This window comes from Ornithodoros turicata, chromosome 3 (assembly GCF_037126465.1).
Source record: "Ornithodoros turicata isolate Travis chromosome 3, ASM3712646v1, whole genome shotgun sequence".
Taxonomy (NCBI): domain Eukaryota; kingdom Metazoa; phylum Arthropoda; class Arachnida; order Ixodida; family Argasidae; genus Ornithodoros; species Ornithodoros turicata.
This window is the reverse complement of record NC_088203.1, coordinates 85,584,451-85,604,042: the sequence shown is the minus strand read 5'-3', so window position 1 is coordinate 85,604,042 and position 19,592 is coordinate 85,584,451. Positions and strand designations below refer to the sequence as shown.

At 47.8% G+C, this 19,592-nt stretch overlaps 1 protein-coding gene across 5 annotated transcripts; it reads left to right on the top strand.

Annotated features, from left to right (window-relative positions):
• The first annotated feature begins 890 nt into the window (after positions 1 to 890).
• Positions 891 to 16,685, top strand: LOC135388733 (lysosomal acid glucosylceramidase-like). 5 transcript variants are annotated; one of them, XM_064618488.1, is made up of 10 exons: positions 891 to 994; positions 2,614 to 2,808; positions 5,173 to 5,343; positions 9,108 to 9,245; positions 9,303 to 9,396; positions 11,354 to 11,591; positions 14,686 to 14,907; positions 15,123 to 15,286; positions 15,703 to 15,825; positions 16,476 to 16,685. In XM_064618488.1, exons 1-10 carry the CDS (start codon positions 916 to 918, stop codon positions 16,570 to 16,572), a joined length of 1,521 nt encoding a protein of 506 aa, XP_064474558.1. In that variant the 5' UTR covers positions 891 to 915; the 3' UTR covers positions 16,573 to 16,685. The 5 variants fall into 5 exon arrangements, with proteins under 5 accessions (XP_064474558.1, XP_064474557.1, XP_064474559.1 ...); XM_064618487.1 differs by having other exon boundaries at positions 908 to 994; positions 9,108 to 9,241; positions 9,303 to 9,475; XM_064618489.1 differs by lacking the exon at positions 2,614 to 2,808 and having other exon boundaries at positions 921 to 994; positions 9,108 to 9,241; positions 9,303 to 9,475.
• The last annotated feature ends 2,907 nt before the right edge of the window (positions 16,686 to 19,592 follow it).

Below are 19,592 nucleotides of genomic sequence, written 5' to 3'. Positions count from 1 at the left end.
CGTCCGGTTCGAAAGTGTCGGAAAGTTTCGTATGTTTGTGAATAATCCCTGCTAGGTAGAAGTTTTGTCGTTCGTCCGGTTCGAAAGTGTTGGAAAGTTTCGTGTGCTTGTGAATAATCCCTGTTAGGTAGAAGTTTCGTCGTTTTGTCGTTCCTAGTGAAACTATAAATTTTATAACCCATTATGGTATTCCATCGTTACATTAGTTCCTTGGTTTATTAGTTGTGTGATATCTAGCGATGGCTTTATTCATCTGTGTTTCCTATTGAAAGCTTCCCAAGTGATCTCAATAAAGAATGGAAAGCGCACGTGATGGATTCTGTGGCTGTTATTCTCCTGGTTTCTCCTTGTAAGAAGCCTAAAGGAAATCCTGTAAGATTTCTGTAAGAAACCGGGGAAGGGGGGAAATTCTGAGAGAATGCTTTGTGTGAAACTCTAAGAAATTCTGTGAGAATGTCCAATTATCACACATAAAATCTCTTAGAATAACGCAAGAGATATTTTGTGAGATTTTCTGTAGAGCTTTTCAATAGGGCGGAGAATCATAGCAAACTGTTGCTAGGGTTGACTTCGACGTTATCGGTCACTCAACCAGATCCACTCACATCTACCATATCACAGTTACCTACACAGTTACTACCTATCACATCTACCAGAGCCATTCACAGCACTTCCACTTTTAATTTATTTTAATTCGACCGTTTCAATTCAACGATCTTCCCATCTTAAAACTGAGCAACACCGGAGGGCATTCGACTCACAGAATTATATAGCTGCAATAATATATGATGCACGAGGTCTCCAATTCTTTTCTAGACAAATGTCCGCGATGTCCTGCAAACCGGGGGAGATAAAATAGCCTACGCTTTTGAAAATGGATGACACGATACCATATCTGCGTGCTCGCTTACGATAATGAAAAGGTACTTCAGTTGTGCTCTGGATATGGCCGCAGCTATTCAAGCAGCACTTTTCGTTCTTGCTGCTGTCACTGGTAAGAACTAATCCTTGTTTAACATAAAATACCTCCGCCACACCACTGCATCTTAAAATGATGCCTCGACCGGTAATTTTGTTTTCTGCATTGTTGGGCTCTCTTTTGTTCGACAGGCCAGCGAATGTTCAGCAGTATGTGTTGTCGTTTCATTTTGTGTTTCTTATTCTACACTGTGCACATGCCCAGCCCTGGCAGTGTCAGCGGTGCTCGCAAAGATTCACTTTTCTCGACCACTATATACTGTATAGGATGGATGGATATGAGTAGAAAAATATGGAGGGGGTGGGGAGGAATTTATTGACAGAAAAAAAGAAAAAGAAGAAAAGAAAGGGGAAAGGTCAGCCATGCAGCACGCCGGCTTGCTATTCCCTAAACAAAAGAAAAAATGTAAACAAGAAAAAGAAATAACAAAAATACAAATAAATAAATAAATAAATGGAGATGGTGGTTCCACAAGTGTGGATCTGTTCTACTCCCTGCCACTTAACTCTCGGCTCAGGAATTATAGCAGAACTGAAGAAAAATTAAATGTAGGGAAATAAGTCACTCGCTCACTTGGTCGAAACGTTTGAACTAGATGTTCAACTCCATCATCATCTCTGTTCATCATCTCTCATCTGTTTGTACTCTGTGGGTAAGCGTACTGGGGTAGCCAGTTCGACTTCGTTGAAACTTACCATCATTTTTTTCTTTATCACATTACCATCACCACCAGCGAAGTAACTAAGTATCAAGCAAGATAAACGTAAAGACAAAGACAAAGTAAAAAACAAACTGTATTGTATAGTCTATAGTCCATGCACATGTGCCCACATCATAGAGGTATATGGACAAAGGCAAAGCTCACGGGTAGCAGTCATATCTATCGCCGCTTCGCAAATGATTTGGCGCTAATTTTCCTGTGTTCGGCATCATCACATGACGCGGGTTGCCCGTGCATACCAAGCAGCGCAACAGCAGACCGTACAACAGATCAACAGCGATAATACAGCTCTCGTCAACCTTAATAATAACACTGGAAAAAATATGGTCTCGTTTCCGAGCGCGATTACAGCAACCCTTGTGGTCATAAGGAAATGTTAATTGAACAAAATTATTGTGTTAGTTTAACGCAAAGATCTTGTTCACTTAATATTCCCCCAGTACCACCAGGGTGGCTGCTATCGTGATCGGAATTGAGACCGAATTTTTTCCCAGTGTTATTATTAAGGGTGAGGGGAGCTGTACATGCGATACTGTACATGCTGATATAGTACAGCGATACTGTATGTACAGAGCTGGACAATTAAAAGTTTACGGGACACGCTCCGGCGCATTCCTCCCTCAGAGTGACACGCTTGCCGCGAATGGGACAGTAAGAACGTACAGACATATGCCTAGGTAACCCAGTCACCTGTTTGGGAGTCCGTACGGTAAAATTCGCTGCTAGCGTGTCACTCTGAGGAAGGAATGCGCCGGAGCGTGTTCCGTAAACTTCTGTCCAGCACTGTACATGCCGTTTTCTCCGCCTAATGATGTAAGGTATCCTATCATAACTATCTATACCTTGTCGTGGTCTCGATAGACAAATAACCACAAAAGATGTCAATGTAGGGTTACGAAGTGATTTTTCACAGCAGGCTGCCTGGCTGTGACGGGATGCTTGCCTAAGGACTATGGTCGTGGCAGCGTCGTCTGCGTCTGCAATAGCACACGATGTGACTTTCTCGGGACCATTCCTCCGGAAGAACTAGGTGTGGTCGCTGCGTACGAGAGCAACAAAGCAGGACTCAGATTTCACAAAAGTATCCTCCACATGGCAGACAGTACTGGTATGGTGAAACGATTGTTCTGTAGGCAGATCGTCGTCATGATGGAAAAGGAAAATTGAGGAACTGTCTGGGTTTAGCATTCATTGCGTGGACAACGTGAGCGATAATCAAGTGGGTAGCGAGCTGGGACAGTCCACGAGGTCTGTTCACTTTTGTCGTGGTCAGTGCAACGCTAAGCGTAACGGACGAGGCTTAGAGATTAGGCAAGGCACACGCAGTGATTATCAAGCACCGTTTATTGTACGGACAACTATCCAGAAAACAGCACATGTACCTTCAATGTCCTGGCCGCCGCCTCCGCTGGCGATCGCTTGACTCGCGTTTGCTATCGGACGAGGTGCAGAAGCCTTGTGTCCTATGACATATTGGTTGGATGCATAAACAGCGCACCCGCATCCACTAAGCCTCTTCTCCCCCTTTCCCCGTTTTTTTCCCCTTTTTGTCTAATAAACATATCCCCCCCCCCTCTTCTCCCTTGTCACAAACTGGATTTCACGAAACTCCTATTGAGCCCATGAGTTTCTGAAGTGCCTCAATAACTTAGCAGATCATCGCTAAAGGAGGATGAATAATGCACTACACCATTTCAACTCTTTACTGGGGTGTGTAGAGGACGATGGCGTTCCTCTACACGAGTCCTGACCGGCGATGATGGAATCTCCCAGCGGGCAGATGTTCGTGGCCTCACGCTAGGACGGTGCCGATAGAACTGACGAGCCAGCGCAGTAGCGCGTAGCAGCAGGGCCACATCGTCGTCATCATCGGTGGCTACCACAGTACTCCCCCCCTCAGACGCGGAGCGGGTAGCGAGACGCGACGACAAGAGGCATGGCGCAGGAATGAGCGGTCACTTGGCGGTCGCTGATGGGCTACGAGTACCGGAGCGTCGAGGAGGGTGGTGAAGGCAGGCAGGGCGTGCGCGGCGGGGGCGACGTGAGCCGTAGTCACGAGAGCGTTCAGGCGTTGCCGAACTGACGCGTCGTCAGGGCGAGTAACCAGCGGCTTGGCGATGCGGTAACGGAGCGCGTTGCTCGACCAGGTGCCGCTGGTAGATCCGGGGAATACCATCACGATGTACGTGGAGGCCTGGCGAAGTGTGAGGGACCACGGCGTACCGCGACCGGTACGGGGCGTCGAAGCCGAAGGGTGCCGTGTGGGCGGTACGAACGAGGCCCGCGAAGTTGAGGCGCGGGTCGGCCTGAAGTGGATGGTCGCAAAAGAGAGGTAGGGGGCGATGGTCTTCTTCTACAGGTGTTTTCAAGCATATAATAAGGTGAAAAGAACTGAATAAAATACTGACCATACAGCAAGAGCGCAAATATCAAGCTTTCTATCCATAGGCATCTGTGAAACGTGAGCTCGCGTTGTTGTGTGCTCACTAGCCTTCCTTTCTTTAACGCACCCATGAGAGAGACTGTACAGCAGCCTTGCCCTGCTTAGGGATCGTCTGCGGACCTCATCCTATAGGCCACGGCACTCTCTTCCTTCATGTCTTCTCCGAGCATTCGGCGCGCAGACGCTCAGCCTGAAGTCGCTTGCGAATATCCTTGTCGAGCCCCGTATTCCGGCTTCGTATACGCGTACTACGGGCAGAATATCGGGTGTTCCCCGCCGTTACAGCGAGGACCAGCTATTGGAGTTCTTCAAACCCCGTGGTGTCGTTGCTGTTAAAAGAGAACCTTCTCCCGTGAAAGCGACGGATCTGCCACTGCAATCACGAAGTCCAGCGTCCTATATTGACTTTCCAGCCTGGCCTCATTCGCCTAGTCACTAAATAGGGAGTTAGTGACGTTGGTGAGTCTAATTTAGTGACACTATTCTCCCTGCAGAGGTTCCCCTTGGGTTCACGTACTACCGCGTCTCGCCCCTGCCGCTGCTGCCCCGTAGAAGACGATATCCCCCATCAGCTCCTCCACCGTCGGCGTCACCTTCATCATCGGGCCGTGCTCTGGCAACGCCTCTTAGAGCTTGGGTGCATGGACGTTCCCTCGCCTGAGGTCTTGCTTGGCCCCGTGCAGCGAGCTAGCAGGCGGAGCATCGCAAAGGCGGTGCTCCGCTTTCTGCGTTCTACGGGCCTTCTGGGCTCCCTGTGAGGCGTTTTTTTTTAAAGTTTTATTTATTCTTTTTGCTGTTGTTGTTTAGGGAATAGCAAGCCGGCGTACTTCATGGCTGACCTCTCCCTTTTATCTTTCCTTTTTTTTCTGCCAATAAATCCCCCCCCCCCCAAGGCAACGTTGGACCTGCATGACCTCCTTTGTGCCAACTCCTCACGTGTCGCCCATAGTATATGAAGTCTTCATGTAACCCGAGTGAACCGCCCGTCATTATGAGACAGTACAACATTACAGCCGTTCTCTGTTTCAGAACTACCCACTTCCGAAACGAACCCTGTGGTATTGAAAATCAATGCGACGCACACCTACCAGGAGATCCTAGGCTTCGGAGGTGCCTTTACAGATGCATTTGGTATCAACATCAAGTCCTTACCTTCCCGTATGCAGGACGATTTGCTCAGATCATACTACTCCGCAGAAGGCAAGTTTCACTGCATAAGACGGCGTGCGTGCAAAAATGATATACTCGTATGCCAGTGATGGCAACCGGAACTGGACGTCAATCAAGAAAACCGAAATAGATGTGAAGCGGTTACTAGTTCATTAAACGGTTCAGTTGGGATGTGAATCCACTCCCAATTATGGTTACTTTGGAATGTTTGCTAAAGACGCAGAATAGGTGCACGGACGCCTCGATGACCTTGTCCACGCGCACGACGAGCTTGTCGTATGCAAGAACATCATCCGTGCGCACAAAGTTTGTCGAGCGTGGCCCTCGTCTTGCATAGATTCGTAGAAATTGAGCCGGCTTCGATAACTTGGTCGGGATATATAGTGTTGGCTTGCTGAGCTCAAGGTCGTGGGTTTGATCCCGACCGAAGGCGGTAGCTATGTGAGGCAGGTAAACACTGCACTATGCGTTGGAGAATTTCGGCACACGTCAAAAGAACCCCTGGTGGTCGAAATCCGCAGTCTTACCCGCGGCACGTGCAACATGTAGCCACACAAATACGCTGACTCACCTTACGTGTAAATCTACCTCCAATTGCTACATTATTATTCGCAGAAATTGAAGTGAGCTCGGATTTGCCATAGGGGCTTTCGTCGGCTCACCTTCGCTGTAAGCGGAGTCGGCTGGCAGTATAATTCGAATAATCCGAATCCGGTCCGAAACGCGTGTATTTCGGTTGAGACTGCGTTAAAGCTCAGCTCCGCCGATTTTCGACTGCGACAGAATGGAGCCATGCTTGGGCTGTGCGTTCGTTTCCGCACAGGGAGCATACATGTGAAAAAATTTTCACCCATTTGTTTGTAGTTTTTAAGAAAACAATTTTTTAAATTTCCCTGGCACGGCGGTCCTGTGGTCGGCAAACCCTGACCAATCCCGGCTTCGTCCTGGCTTAGCCGCGCTCGTGGCTTGGCTAACGCCAAATCGTCGATGCGATGGCGGAGATCTATGGGCGAAGGTGAATGTTTTGGGTGTGTTCCGTGATAATTGCTGTCGTTAATAGCCTCAAAGATAGTTTTGCCGGTCTTCTTTCACAAGTCTTACAGGATGGCCTCGTTGTGCAACGACGGCCGTCGTGAGCGGACATTCTGTGCCCGCACTGTGCTTCATGCTACCAACAAGACCTAGCACCTAACGTGTGACGTACACTTACGCATTCTCAATAGCTTTGGCAGCGCACTATGCGCGGACTTGCTGCGCGTGCAGAAAGCACCACCAAAGCTATTGAGAACGAGAACGTGCTCGAAGACGAAGTATTCCTTATAAGAAACATGATAAAACGGTGCGGTGGCCCCCGATAGCTCGTGACAGCTATTTCAGCACGATACAGCGGCCATGACGGAGTGTAAACACAAACTGGTTGCCAGGCAGAGCTGGCTAGGTGTGGCTATCCAATCCGCGCAGTTCCAAGTATGACGTCACAAGTGGAACCGCCGCCCGGTAGTTTTTCTCAAATTTCTCACGAAGGAGTATGGAAATTTGGAAAGCAATGTGCGTTTATGAATGAAGTTGGGACCACGGTTCTGAATATCACAACGTCTTCATACTTTCGGAACAGCAGCGGAGCTGCACTTTAAAACTTCGAATAAAGCGATAATGTGGTTTCTTTATAACGAAGGTTTACTCTATCCTGAAATCCGCTCGTATGTGCACGCTGTCTGCACACACACACACAAACACACATACATTGGATGATGATGAGGCGGGCGATTCACCGCCGCTGAGGCGGTACACTGCCCTATTGCACATTGGGAACGGATGAGGGGGTGATGATGGGGAAGCACTTTAAGAGATCCGTCACCAGACCGGTGGGGCGCAAGTACCCCTCAAGAAGACGAAGGCCTTCTTGCATCTGGTGGGCACGCTGTCAGTCTCTATAAAACATTGGAAATCTTGTTGCTGCAGTGAATTTCGGAATCTTGCGAACAATTCAGTTATTTTACACCTTTACGTGATAGAAAAGTTATAATGTGTAGTTGAAGCAGGCCCAAATCACGTTCGCCTTGAACCGATGTCAATCTAGTGAAATAAAACTGTAACTTCACAGAACTTGTTCAGACAGGCTTGGATCAGGCTGCACCTTTTAGGCTTACAGATTCAAGATTCCAACCGATATCCTTGAACCAGAACCCTCTCCCCACCAAAAAAGAAAAAGAAAAGCTGTTCGATCCCTGATCAGGACGTGCTACGGAGCACGACCGATGCTATTACTCAAGCGTTGACCACAAGAATAATGAATAGAAAATAATTATTAATATACTAACTTTGCAATGTGACAGCGAGATACAAATCAGCGATCTGTGCGATACACCTAAAAAAATATTGTATGGTATGTTTGTCAATGAAAGCGACCAGTTTTCAAGCTACACTGTGTTCCTTCCGGGTTTTTTCTTCATGGCGCAGTTCCAGATTCAACTTGCGTTAATGAATACATATAAAGACGACGCTGTATCCAAGACCGATCCTTTTTTGAGTCCTTTATTTGATTTACGCGGCCACCACAATGCTGTATCCCATTCCTCACCGAAGTATCAATGCCGGAATAAAGGCCAAGCCGGAACATTACATTGAACGGCATGATTGCGTTGCATGACTCAGTGCAAAGAAAACGTCGTCCCACCGTGGCAATTAGAATTCAGCCTGGGATTCCCAATTCAATTCAAATCGTCTCTATTTGTATCTAGGAGGTACATAATGCTGGAGGCGGCAAAAAAGCAGCATAAGTGTTGCTTCACGAAGGCACGTTCTTCACTGGTATACGTCCCCCAATATGATAGCCCGATTGGAACTGCATGTCCTGGAGAGCTTAAAGTTACTTCGAAGCGTAAAACTTCATCAATGGATACGCGTAAAAAATACCTTCTTAAATCCTTCATATTCAACTGTTATTAAAAGTCAAATGGGATGTCCTGAGATGTCCGAATCACAGCTGTATCTCTCAACCCCTCTCTTTCATGAAGCAAGCATACAGCCTCAGGCTGACCGGTGAGACATACACCCGTGTTACATGGACGCGCACAGCTATATCGTTGGAGTCAGCTGTAGTTAACCCTCCCAGAGGTCCTTCAACTGAGCTGCTGTTCCCAGTTCTTACACATATCTTCCCGTGCGACGCTGGGTTCAGCTTTTCAACCTGGTGATCATATCAAGTGATAGTTACACGATAAAATTCATCTTGTTCTATCATAAGAGGTTCACCTTTCGGGAAATATTTTGCTCTTTGCGTCCAAAAGCACGCAACTAAGCCAGATAAAGCCAGAACTGTCCAATAAAGCCGCCTATCCACACGGAGTACTTGTTGGAATCATGGTGTTTATCTCAGTGTTTGCCGTCATCTTGCCAAATGACTGATTCGACTGAGATCGCTGGTCTCAATCAAAGTCAACTGCCTTCGAACTGTGAATGACATTTGACGCTGCCGTGTTACATATCCCAACTGTCGTTGGCTCAACGGCGGTTGAAAGCGCCCGCGTAACAGAGGGGGGGATATGTTTATTGAAAAAAAAAAAAAAAAAGGAGCGCAACAGGGGTACTAACGGTGTGCTAACATCATTGATCCCCATTGCTCCCTTATTGCTAACATCATCAAATCCGAATCGAAAAATGCGGCAGGACTCCGTTACAAATTCCATGGTTGCTTGTAGCGGGTAGAAATGCTCCAACAAAATAAATGTTTCTATAGCAGAATGGAACCAAAGGGTTCAAACCATTTAATTGCCTACAATTCTCGTTCCTAGGTCTCTCATACAACCTGGGCAGGATTCCAATGGCCAGTACAGATTTCTCTATACGACTATATACCTACCTGGACGATCCGGGAGATTTCAACCTGACCAAGTTTGGCCTCGCCCAAGAAGACTACAGACTCAAGGCACGTGAGTTTTTCGTCCGCCTATCCGTACCTGCTGCTGAGAGGTAGCTTCCTTGTCCAGATACCGTTCATCAAGAAAGCGACATCGCTGGCCCAGGAAGAAGTGTACCTGTTCGGCAGCCCCTGGAGCGGTCCTGCTTGGATGAAAACCAATGGTGCGCTCAATGGAAGAGGGAAACTTAAAGGGAAACCCGGTGGGAAATATTATAAGACGTGGGCCAAATATTTCGTCAGGTGAGGAGCTGCGCAACAAAGCAACACCGTCTGGGGGTACTCTCTATAGGTAAACCAATGTAAACCATTGTGCATTGTGCACTGGAGTGTGGATAGTATTATTGAGGTAGTTCGTTTGTTGAACAAGAAAGATCGGGTGGAGGCCTCACTGTTGCAGTGTTTTGGGACATAGAGAGGCGGACATTTGATGTGCGCTTCGTATGAAAAAGGAATGTGCAGGAGCTGCCTACGGTTGATTTTTGAGTACTTGAAGAACACGACACGACGACAGGTTTATTGCACTTGCATTGTGAGAACGTCCATCCCTGCGCGCTTCCAAACAAGCTCTGTTTGCAGTTTCCCGGACCATTTCCTGCGGTAGATCATGTCCGTTTACCGGAAGACGGTATACCGCGCGCCTACTTGCGCCGGCTCTTCAAATCAGATTTCACAGTACAAAATGAGGAAATGTTGTTCCTGGGATTGTTCCACCTGTGCCACACTAGCGGAGAGATTGAGCACATCCTCCTGCGTTCCACATGAACGGCCGAGATCTTGTCCATTCTTAGCTTTACGCAGGATCATCACCGGCCCGTTCACTCTGAAAGTTCTTCTGGGAAACAACAACAACTACTATATAAATGACGATGGGGTGAGGTGATCCACCTCAACAATTGCGGTACCATACCTCAGTGCATGTAGGTTAACATATGAGTGGGATGACGATGAAAAAGATGAGGCACACACACTCGCACACACACATGACACACGCAAATGAGATATCACTCTCGCGGGTGCGTCTAACTGATGGGTATAGTAGTTCATCCGGTCGTCCAACGGAGATGTATAGTGCACCCATTCTATTTGTTGATGACGTCTATACTAGCCTGCTTGAACTCCTCTAACCTCAGAGATTTTGCCATGGATGCGGAGATGTGACCTTCTGGGGAAGGATCCAGCATCTCAATGTCTCGTCATTGAAGTCTTAGTACTAGGGTTCCTGAAGGACACGGGATGGGTTTCTCGCCTTTCACTGTGTTGACTTCGACATCACCAGTGTTCCAGTGACGCTGTGACGTGTTTCAAAGGCTATTGCCTGCCATAGCAAATGAACGCGCAGTTGCAGGTCCTCATAAACGCGATCAACCTCACCGCGTATCTTACCTTTACATGTGTCCCCCCCCCCTCCCACACCCTCTATTCCTGCAAACAACATACACTTACAGATTCATCCTCCTCACACATGGCATCAATGAGAGGCAGGTCCTTGTGATCTCGGCATTTTATGAGTTTATTATCGCTGATTAGTGCGTGATAATTTCCGTAATCCTGAAATCGTCATTTGTTACCGACACCTGTATTATGTGGAAGCTTTCTTCCTCCAGAAATACTTAATCGTAATCTTTATTTAGTTGATAATGCAAAATGTACAGAAAGCGGGACTGTGAGGGCAAGCCCTGTAGTACAGTCCCAGCACAGCTCAAGAATTAACAGCTAAAAGATACAGCTTAGTTGTGATTAAGATATTGAATTGTTAAATCGATATAAGATAAAAAAAAAGTACATGGGGAATTACCCGACAACTCCGGTCCGCAACTTGAAGGTCCGCAGCTTTGTTATAAGGCTTGTTGCGCTCCATTGCGGGGGACCTTGCACATTTGTTGTCAACTCACTGTGTTCTGCCTGGCTCGATCGGCAGTACCTCCTAGGTATCAACTTGGGTTATCTGGCTTGCATTTATGAATAAGTGAAGTGTGCTTCCTGTGCCAGCAATGTATCCACTTCTGGAACATACCTGGGCAAGACTTGCTGTCTTACCTGTCTTACCCCACTTGCGGTCTATATCTGAGTATTGCTGACTCCGTTCCGGTACTTGAACGGTGTTCTGTCTATATGCAGGTTTCTCCAGGAGTATGGCAAACATGACATTCAGATCTGGGGACTGACAACGGAAAACGAGCCAACAAACGGGGAAATCCCTAACTTTCCCTTCCAGTGCATGGGATTCACTCCAGAAACCATGAGAGACTTTGTCAAGTTGGACCTCGGCCCTGCGCTAGAGGCGAATGGATACGGGTTTCTCAAACTCATGATCCTCGACGATGAACGTTACGATATGATCAGATGGGCTCAAACAGTAAGTTCAAGGGCCATACAATATTTATTTTACTTCTATGCTAGTACCTGTGAGAACAGTATGCAGTTCGCTAAGGAGTTTTAAGAATGGAAGGCTCAATTTTAGGGCACCCAGTAAACGGGGCGTACTACGGACGCAAATGGAGCCAACGCAAGAGAGTTTGGAGCGAGTTTGGGTACCAATTTTCGAAAATTAGCATGTAATCCCGAAAACTAAAACAGTGTTTGGCACTGTGCGCAGTGACGACGCTCTATTTATTTGGGTCCCCAATGCACCTGAGTAGCCTATTCTAAAACCCTAGAAACACACGAAATGTATGGTCACCTGCCGACGCTTCGGTCGGCGAACACTGAAGAACGCCTTTGCTAAACGTGACAACCGACCTTTTAGTCCTGAGAAGGTACTATGGGGAGCTGACCAAAACAGCACCAACTACCTGCGCTGTGTGCCCTGGCGGGCTACCTCAAGGACATGCATGCTGAACTAATCTTTTAAATCCTTCAGTGCTTTCACGCATCAAGCGTCATGGAACAGCTGGTCGCACCAGTGCGACCTATAGTACGTTTCTCTTTTTTTCTTTCCACTTCTATTCTATTCTATGTATGGCTCCTTTTCCTATGTTGTAGTTCATGGATTCGACACGCAAAGTCCCCCATTGCCCATTTGAACGCATTTTAAACTGTTTTTTTTTAACTGCGATTTTTTCAAGCCACCGCCGACGGCTCGCGACGAACTACGTTGAGAGACACCGCCCAATTAACGGCTTTGCGCTCTGCTGAGATACGTTGGCAAACAAACGTCACATGACGTTTCAGGCGTGCACGCTTGCCCGAAGTACCTGAAGGTCACCATACCGACGGCCGTCCTCCGGTAGCCGGCTCCCTCTTTACAACCGCCTCTGTCGTCATGGAAACGGAATAATGTGCACTTCCTTTCTTCACGATAAAACGTCACTCCAATAACGGTCGAGGAGGTGAAGAGTTGAGAGCGACGGAGTAGCTCGTCCAGCGGACGACCTCCGGAGTACAACGGCTTCGCAACGCGGAATCGCAGAAACATATCGTTTTGACGTGCGTGTCTAGTACACATAAATCAATATTTAATTAAGTTCTCGCTAGGCAAGAACTCGCTAGGCGTGGTCTGTCTGTAGCCACCGCGCGTGGCTACAGACAGACCAAGTGGAGAGGAAAGGAGAGGGCGCGATGTAGCGCCGGCGCGTCGGCAGTGCAGCTGTGGTGTTCGACTGGTTTGGACGTGTCTGCGTGTGCGCGCCATGGGTTATGAAAGCTGTGCGAAGGAGCGGCAGCGAAAGAAGGCTGACGCTGCGAGACGGCGCCGCTAAGCTGAATCGGAGGAAGTCCGAAAGGCTCGTTTGGCTGCGAATGCTGTCTTGCGTTAGCGTTGTGTAGGGTCGTGTGAAGGGTTGTGTAGCGTTTGCGAAGGGGAGTTCCCAAAGGGTTTTTAAGTTTTCATGCTTACGCATTTCCGTTGAATCCACCAATGGATCGACCATGTTTTTTTCTTCAAAAGCTTGGAAATGGTTTCACAACCCCTTTAAATCTTCGCTTTTGATGGGTGAGCTTGTCACACCCTCTGTCGTTCTAGGTCGCCTTCAAGAAGAAAGTTTAAGTCATAAGGCCGTTTCCAAGGAGGAGATGGCGATGTTCACAGACAATGCAATTACTTGAAGTTTTTCACAGTCATTTTTCATGAAAGGCATCTTAACTGGACAGAAGGGAGAGTGCGCAGACTCGCTGGTACATGACGACAACTGCACCAACCGAGAAAAGCTCATAGTGTGGTCATGGTGATCATCAGATAATGTGTACAGAGTGAACTAGAAAGGATATATGGATATACATAGATATACAGGGTGTCCCAGAAAACGTGTCATTGAATTATGATAAAAAAACTACACCACCCAGAGTCATGCGGTCAACAGCATTTGTTCTTATTAGGTTTTTGTCACCTCCTAATGTGAATGTCATGTACTCCAATTTTAATTATGTAAATATTTGCGAACTGAACTCGGAAATTTGCCAAGTAAAGGTCACTTTTTTACCTCACCAATATGAAGAGCGTGCCGAATTCACTCAAAATCATGTTAATTCACAGTGATATTCACGAGCTATCCCATCGGAAAAAATAGCCGAATATCATGCTTTTCGGAGCACCGGACCATAGCGCGCGATGACTTTTTGTGCGCAATCGCTCTCAGTGCGACGAGAGGAGGTTCCGAAGCCAGCCCACAGAGTGATAGTAGAAAAAGTAACAGCTCCTAAAATTGGGAGAGGGAAAGCATTATCCCAGCGAAAGTGGGACGTGATAAGCCGTGCCTGTTTTATCTCTTTCTGCGATGTCGGGAAGGGCTGGGTTTCCAACCTCCTTTCGTCGGACTGACAAAGATTGCGCTGAAAAATTCATCGTGCGCTATTCTGTGCGAACTCCGTACAGCATGATGTTGGGCTATTTTTTCCGATGGGATATCTCCTGAATATCCCAGTCCCAGTCAATTATCATTAATTTGACTGAACTAGACACGCTCTTCACATTGGTGGGGTGAAAAAGTGACCTTTACTAGGCAAAGTTCCGACTTAAGCTCGCAAAAATTTACATAATTAAACTTACGTTACACAACATTCATATGAGGAGGTGGCAAAAGCCCAGTAAGAACAAATGTCATTGACCGCATGACTCTAGGTGGTGTAGTTTTTTTATTATAATTCAATGACACGTTTTCTGGGACACCCTGTAGATATGGGGATATAGAGAGAAGTGCCCCCACGAAATGCTTTCAGTTATCGCTCCTGTATACAGCCCTGCGCCACGTTGCACGGCTGCACTATGGTCCGCTTGCTGTACATTAAGGATTGTGGAAAGTGTAAAGGTAGCAGTCCATAACTGTGATTATTGAACTAATTGCACGTGCTGTCTACCGCACGCAATAGCGCACCGCAAAAGCAATAGAAGGAATCTGAAGAGACCGTTGGTCGGACCAGACAGTGTGGCCAGGACAGTTATGTACCGGTGCATGCAGACAGTTAGTCATGCAGGAGGCACGTATAAATGCCTACGCACTGTTTTACTTAAACAGATACTTCAAGACACGAACGCATCATCATTCGTCTCCGGTATTGGTGTTCACTGGTACGGGGACTTTGCTGAACCTTGGATTCTTGACAAGACGCACGAAGCATTCCCCGAGAAGTTCATCCTGGGCACCGAGGCCTGCGAGGGATTTCAGGCCTTTGTCAAAGAGAAAGTGAGCTTGGGCAACTGGGATCGTGCAGAGACATACGCCTTCGATATTATACAGGCGAGCCACCTTTCACTTCTTTACATTCCACGCTCAAGCTCGTAAACAGAGCCTTACGAACGTGGATGACAGCCTTTCCATGTATACCTTCCATCTGGTAGGGTACCGCACCACCGCGGTGAAACACCCCATCTCATCGTCATCATTTATTGTTGTTGTTGCAACTTACCCTCCTTCAAGCTTCCGATCCCAGAGTTAGACGAATGACTGCACAGGATCTTTCCCATTGGGTCACTGGCTGGGTGGACTGGAACCTAGCTCTCAACCCACAAGGCGGTCCAAACTGGGTGAAAAACTTTGTCGATTCGCCCATCATTGTTAACGCGACTAGCCGGGAGTTCTACAAGCAACCCATGTACTATTCGCTCGCTCATTTTACGTGAGTACACCTTATTTTTATTTTTTTGTTTTTTTTTTGTTTTTTTATTTTTGCTGCAGCGTGTTCCGTAAAAAAATACATCAACCTTGAACGTTGGCGAATATGAGGTAGTCCTGTACTATCTATGTGAGATCCAAGCTTATTAGATCGCTAAACAGTACCAAAGGAACCCAGGCAGCCTCATCACCTGAGGAGAAAACGCGAGACGGCTCATAATTGAGCTTATGATCTTCTGGACATTGCCATTTGCGTAATAAAAAGACCACATTTTTTGTGGATGTCTGGGACGGCCTTATGGCGCCTCCGGGACGTTTGGACCAGAATGACCTATAGCTGCCAGGTACTCGACAGCAAGTGGCACCATTTTGGGCAGTGCGTGACAAAGTGACATCCTCTTGACGTGTAAACACCCACAGGAAATTTTTGCCACGGGGAAGCCTCAGAATTGGACTAAATGCTGATCCTGGTCTCAGCGATCGTGTCACTTTTGTGGCTTTCAAGACGCCACAGAAAGCAAAGGTCGTCATCGTTCTCAACAGGTAACGGCTTATACCTCAATACTTCCGTGTGATGCAACCGCATATCATGCATGTCTGTCATACCTAAGTTCTCTGTTTGTCATGTCTGTATTTGTCCCTTTGACCAAGCCCGAAACTCCAATAAACCTCTACTCGAGAAACCTCATCATGACGTTGGCCAGTAGACACTCACGTTGGACGCTCACGTTGGACGTTGGACACTCACAGACGTTGGACGTGAAACACAATCAAATCGGAAGGGGAGGGGGTTCCACAAATGGACACTTGTTCGCTGCCTCCTATTGAAAGAAAAGTAGGATCGAAGGTCGCGTCCCTTTCAGGGACCATCGTAATCCCCTCAAGACCGTGGCTTTCTTGCGCGACCTTATTCGCCTCTAGCTTCGGGTGTAGTTCAACTCTATATCAAATTGGTGGCGCTGTCGAACACTATGACGTCATTTGTTTACAAACAGGGAGACGTCTATTGGCTTCTAACAGCTATTTGTGATTGTCATGGGGCCGCCGCATTGGGCTGGCACACAGCTGGTACACAGGTGAAAAAGTTGGGGGTGTTAGAGGGTGTAGGGGGGGGGGGGTCTGGATAAGTCACTGATCACGGAATTTCATTTTGTTACGAAATGTGACCAAACAGGAAATTATTTCATTTCCAGGGATTTCGTTCCGTACACATTCATCATCCGGGACGAAGCCAAGTTCTTCGAGAAGACAATCAACGAACGTTCCATTCAAAGTTTCGTCTGGTGGTGAAAGTGGGGCGCAGATGAATGGCCTTGTTTTGGGAAGAGCCACATTTTGTTAACCACACGGAACACCCGCCTTGTCTCTATAAGCCTGTATCTGTGGATAAATATTGCACAATAGACCTGTTTCTCTGGGCCAGGTGGCGCGAGTGAGCAGCAACGTCAGCGCCCCAAATTGTGCAACACACGGTCGTTTAGCAGACGACGCGGCACGTTCAAATACACAGTCTCGAGTTGTTCGCACTTTTCAAGAAGCACCGCTGTTTCTGTGGATTTCCTACGGGTTTTGTAGCTTCCTTGGCACCATACCGTTTGAAACACCATGCAAAACACGCTGATGAAACGGACTACTGTTGGGATCTGTGACCGTTTGGGCCCGAAATGGCGCTGTGCAAACTTCACTGCAACAGCCCTATGGGGACAATCCAGGGTAGTTGGTACAGGTTCATGATGGCGAAATGCAACAAGCAGACAAGGACATACAACTAAATATCGCAGTTCGACTTTCGCTAGAGATTACATCGCCTTTATCGACACGGTAGCTACGCTCTCGTTTATCGGCGACGGAGCACTGCCTACCACGACATTTATGGATCTGCGGACCACAGATGTCGCCCTACGTCTTCCTTTTATTTTTAAATTATTTTTCCCCTTCGCCGCTTGCACCGGACCACTGCACGGCTCAGCAAGCTGCCGCAACGTCTGCCGAACCCTCTGGGCTCTCTACTCTCTTCGGATCTCTTGACGGTGTTACGGTTGCCCCATCCCAGAGTTACTGGACGACCAAGGTTCCTGAGCAGAGGGCTTTATTTAACGAGTAGAGAACGGTAATGGAGGCCCAAGATGTGCGTCGAGAGAGATCCGAAGGGCCGGAACGGCTCGCGAGCCCTTTGACGTTTTTTCTTTATCTTTTTTTTCACATGAGTGTCGTTGACGATGGAGCTGCCCAGTTGATGGCAGAGGCAGATGATGACGAAACGTGACTTGCACCACCGAAGTGAAAAGCGGGTCACAGTGGGGGGGGGGGGGGGGTATGTTTATGGAAGAAAAAAAGAAATGTAGGAAAGGTTAGTCAGGCGTAGGCCCACTTGCTATTCCTTTAAGAAGAAAGAAGAGAAAGGAAAACTAGGAACACTTCCAGGCTGGTTGTGAGGCGGGTGACACGAAGGAAGCTCAAGAGGGTAGTGGTAACCGCCCTCTGGTTGTGCAGGACCGGGCTGAGCAGGGTGGCCAAAGAGCCAAGGGTAGCCAAGTTGTCGCAAGAGCCGTTGGAGGATGAGTCTTTGTGAGAGGTACCGGTTGCAGGATAATAGATAGTGCTCAATGTCGGCTTCCACACAACAAGTTGCGCAATTGGGGGAGTTCGTCTGGCGCATTTTATACAGGAGTGAGGGTGTCCGTGCAACATTCTTTCGAAGACGATGGAGGAGTGATTCTTCAGCTCTATTGCAACGGCAGGCAATCAAAAAGGTTCTGCAGGGGTCAATGAGACGTACAAAATGATGATATGAGGTAGGGTCCGCTCGGAACTGCCGGGTGCGGACACAGCGCCACCGGCGAATGTGCAGGGAACAGGCAGAGGTCGTTAGGGGTAGAGGGGTAGCAGGGAGAGCTCTGGTAGATGTTGCGTGTCTTGCTATTGTGTCTGCGCGGGTGTTACCAAGAAGGCCTACGTGTCCTGGGATGCACTGAAGCGTCACAAAATGGCCAGTAGCCAGTAGTAAGCGTGACACTCCCGCACCTGTAGCCCTCCAACTCGCTCTCGATTTTCTGCACTCCACGTATCAGAACCATCGCCAGGTATACACGGACGGCTCAGTCACGGCAGACAGCTCGGGCGCTGCATTTTATATCCCTGATAGTGACTTTCAAGTTTCGGCGAGCCTTTGCCCTCCCTTACCCAATGTCCCCTATGGAAGCAGAACTCCTCGGCATCCTGTCGGCTCTACAGCACTTGCTCTGTCTGCCGACTGCACAGTGGGTTGTTCTGACTGACAGCAAGGCTTCACTAGATCTGCTGCTCTGTTTTCGCCTCAACACAATATGCACTCTCCACGCGCTCATCCTGCAAACTCTGACACACCAGCGATGCGTTTGAGGACGTGAACTGAAGCAGCCGCCTTTGTAGCAATCATCTTCAAATGGTGGGACCACGTTAGGTCGCGATCAAGTATTAGACCTAGGTATCGGCACGACGTGGCAAAAGTCAAAGGAGAACCGTCAAGGTAGAGCGTATACCTGCGGAAGCATTTGCGCGAGAACGCCATTGCAACAGTCTTCGCCGGGGAGACTGTTAGGCTACGGGAGGCGAGGTAGGTGGCAATCACATGTAGAGAGCGTTGCAGTCAGCGCTGGATCGTATCCCGGCGGGTTGCAGAAGTCCAGATACAGATGTCGTCGGCAGGGAAGGATAACGGACGTATTTTGGTTACCGTTTCCATTTTCGTTACTGCTATATTTTCGTTTCCGTTATCCGTTTCTGATACCGGCCTTTCAATTTCGTTTCCATTACGTTTCCGTTACTGTTTCCGGTAATGGAACGGTTGTTACAGAGCTGCGGGAGGACAGCCCGTCCGGCTCTATCAGCACCCTGTTTTGCAAAAGTGCTGCTTCGGTGTCACGCGTACACACTACACAAGTAATTTTACGTCGTTGGGATGCGCACTTCTTGCAAGCTTAAAAAAAAAAAAAAAAAAAAGGCAGGATTATGTCTTCAGTCTTCAGTCACTCGGAGTCCAGCAACTTAAGATAGGCGTAACCTTCATCCAATGTCGCATTTATAAGCGGACGCTCTCAGTCCCTTATGATTTCTATGTTCTCAGTAGTAAATAATACTGCCATGGCCACGGTGAAATGAAAAAAAGAAGAGAGAAGATGTACAGAATAAGTAACTAAAAATCGTTGGCTGTCACCTTCGTGCTATGGTGGAGTATAGTCATGTGTTGATGTCATGGAGTTATGAGGACTGGGACGAGGCAAGCGACGGACGCACCCTCGATATCCAATATTGCGCTGTCTTTCCATGCT

What these genes read in the sequence shown, in the direction of transcription:
- LOC135388733 (XM_064618487.1), top strand. Translation starts at nt 916, where the DNA reads ATGAAAAGGTACTTCAGTTGTGCTCTGGATATGGCCGCAGCTATTCAA. An exon ending in TGATCAGATGGGCTCAAACA is followed by an intron (nt 11,592 to 14,685) that starts GTAAGTTCAAGG and finishes TTACTTAAACAG; the next exon opens with ATACTTCAAGACACGAACGC. An exon ending in ACGCCTTCGATATTATACAG is followed by an intron (nt 14,908 to 15,122) that starts GCGAGCCACCTT and finishes ATGACTGCACAG; the next exon opens with GATCTTTCCCATTGGGTCAC.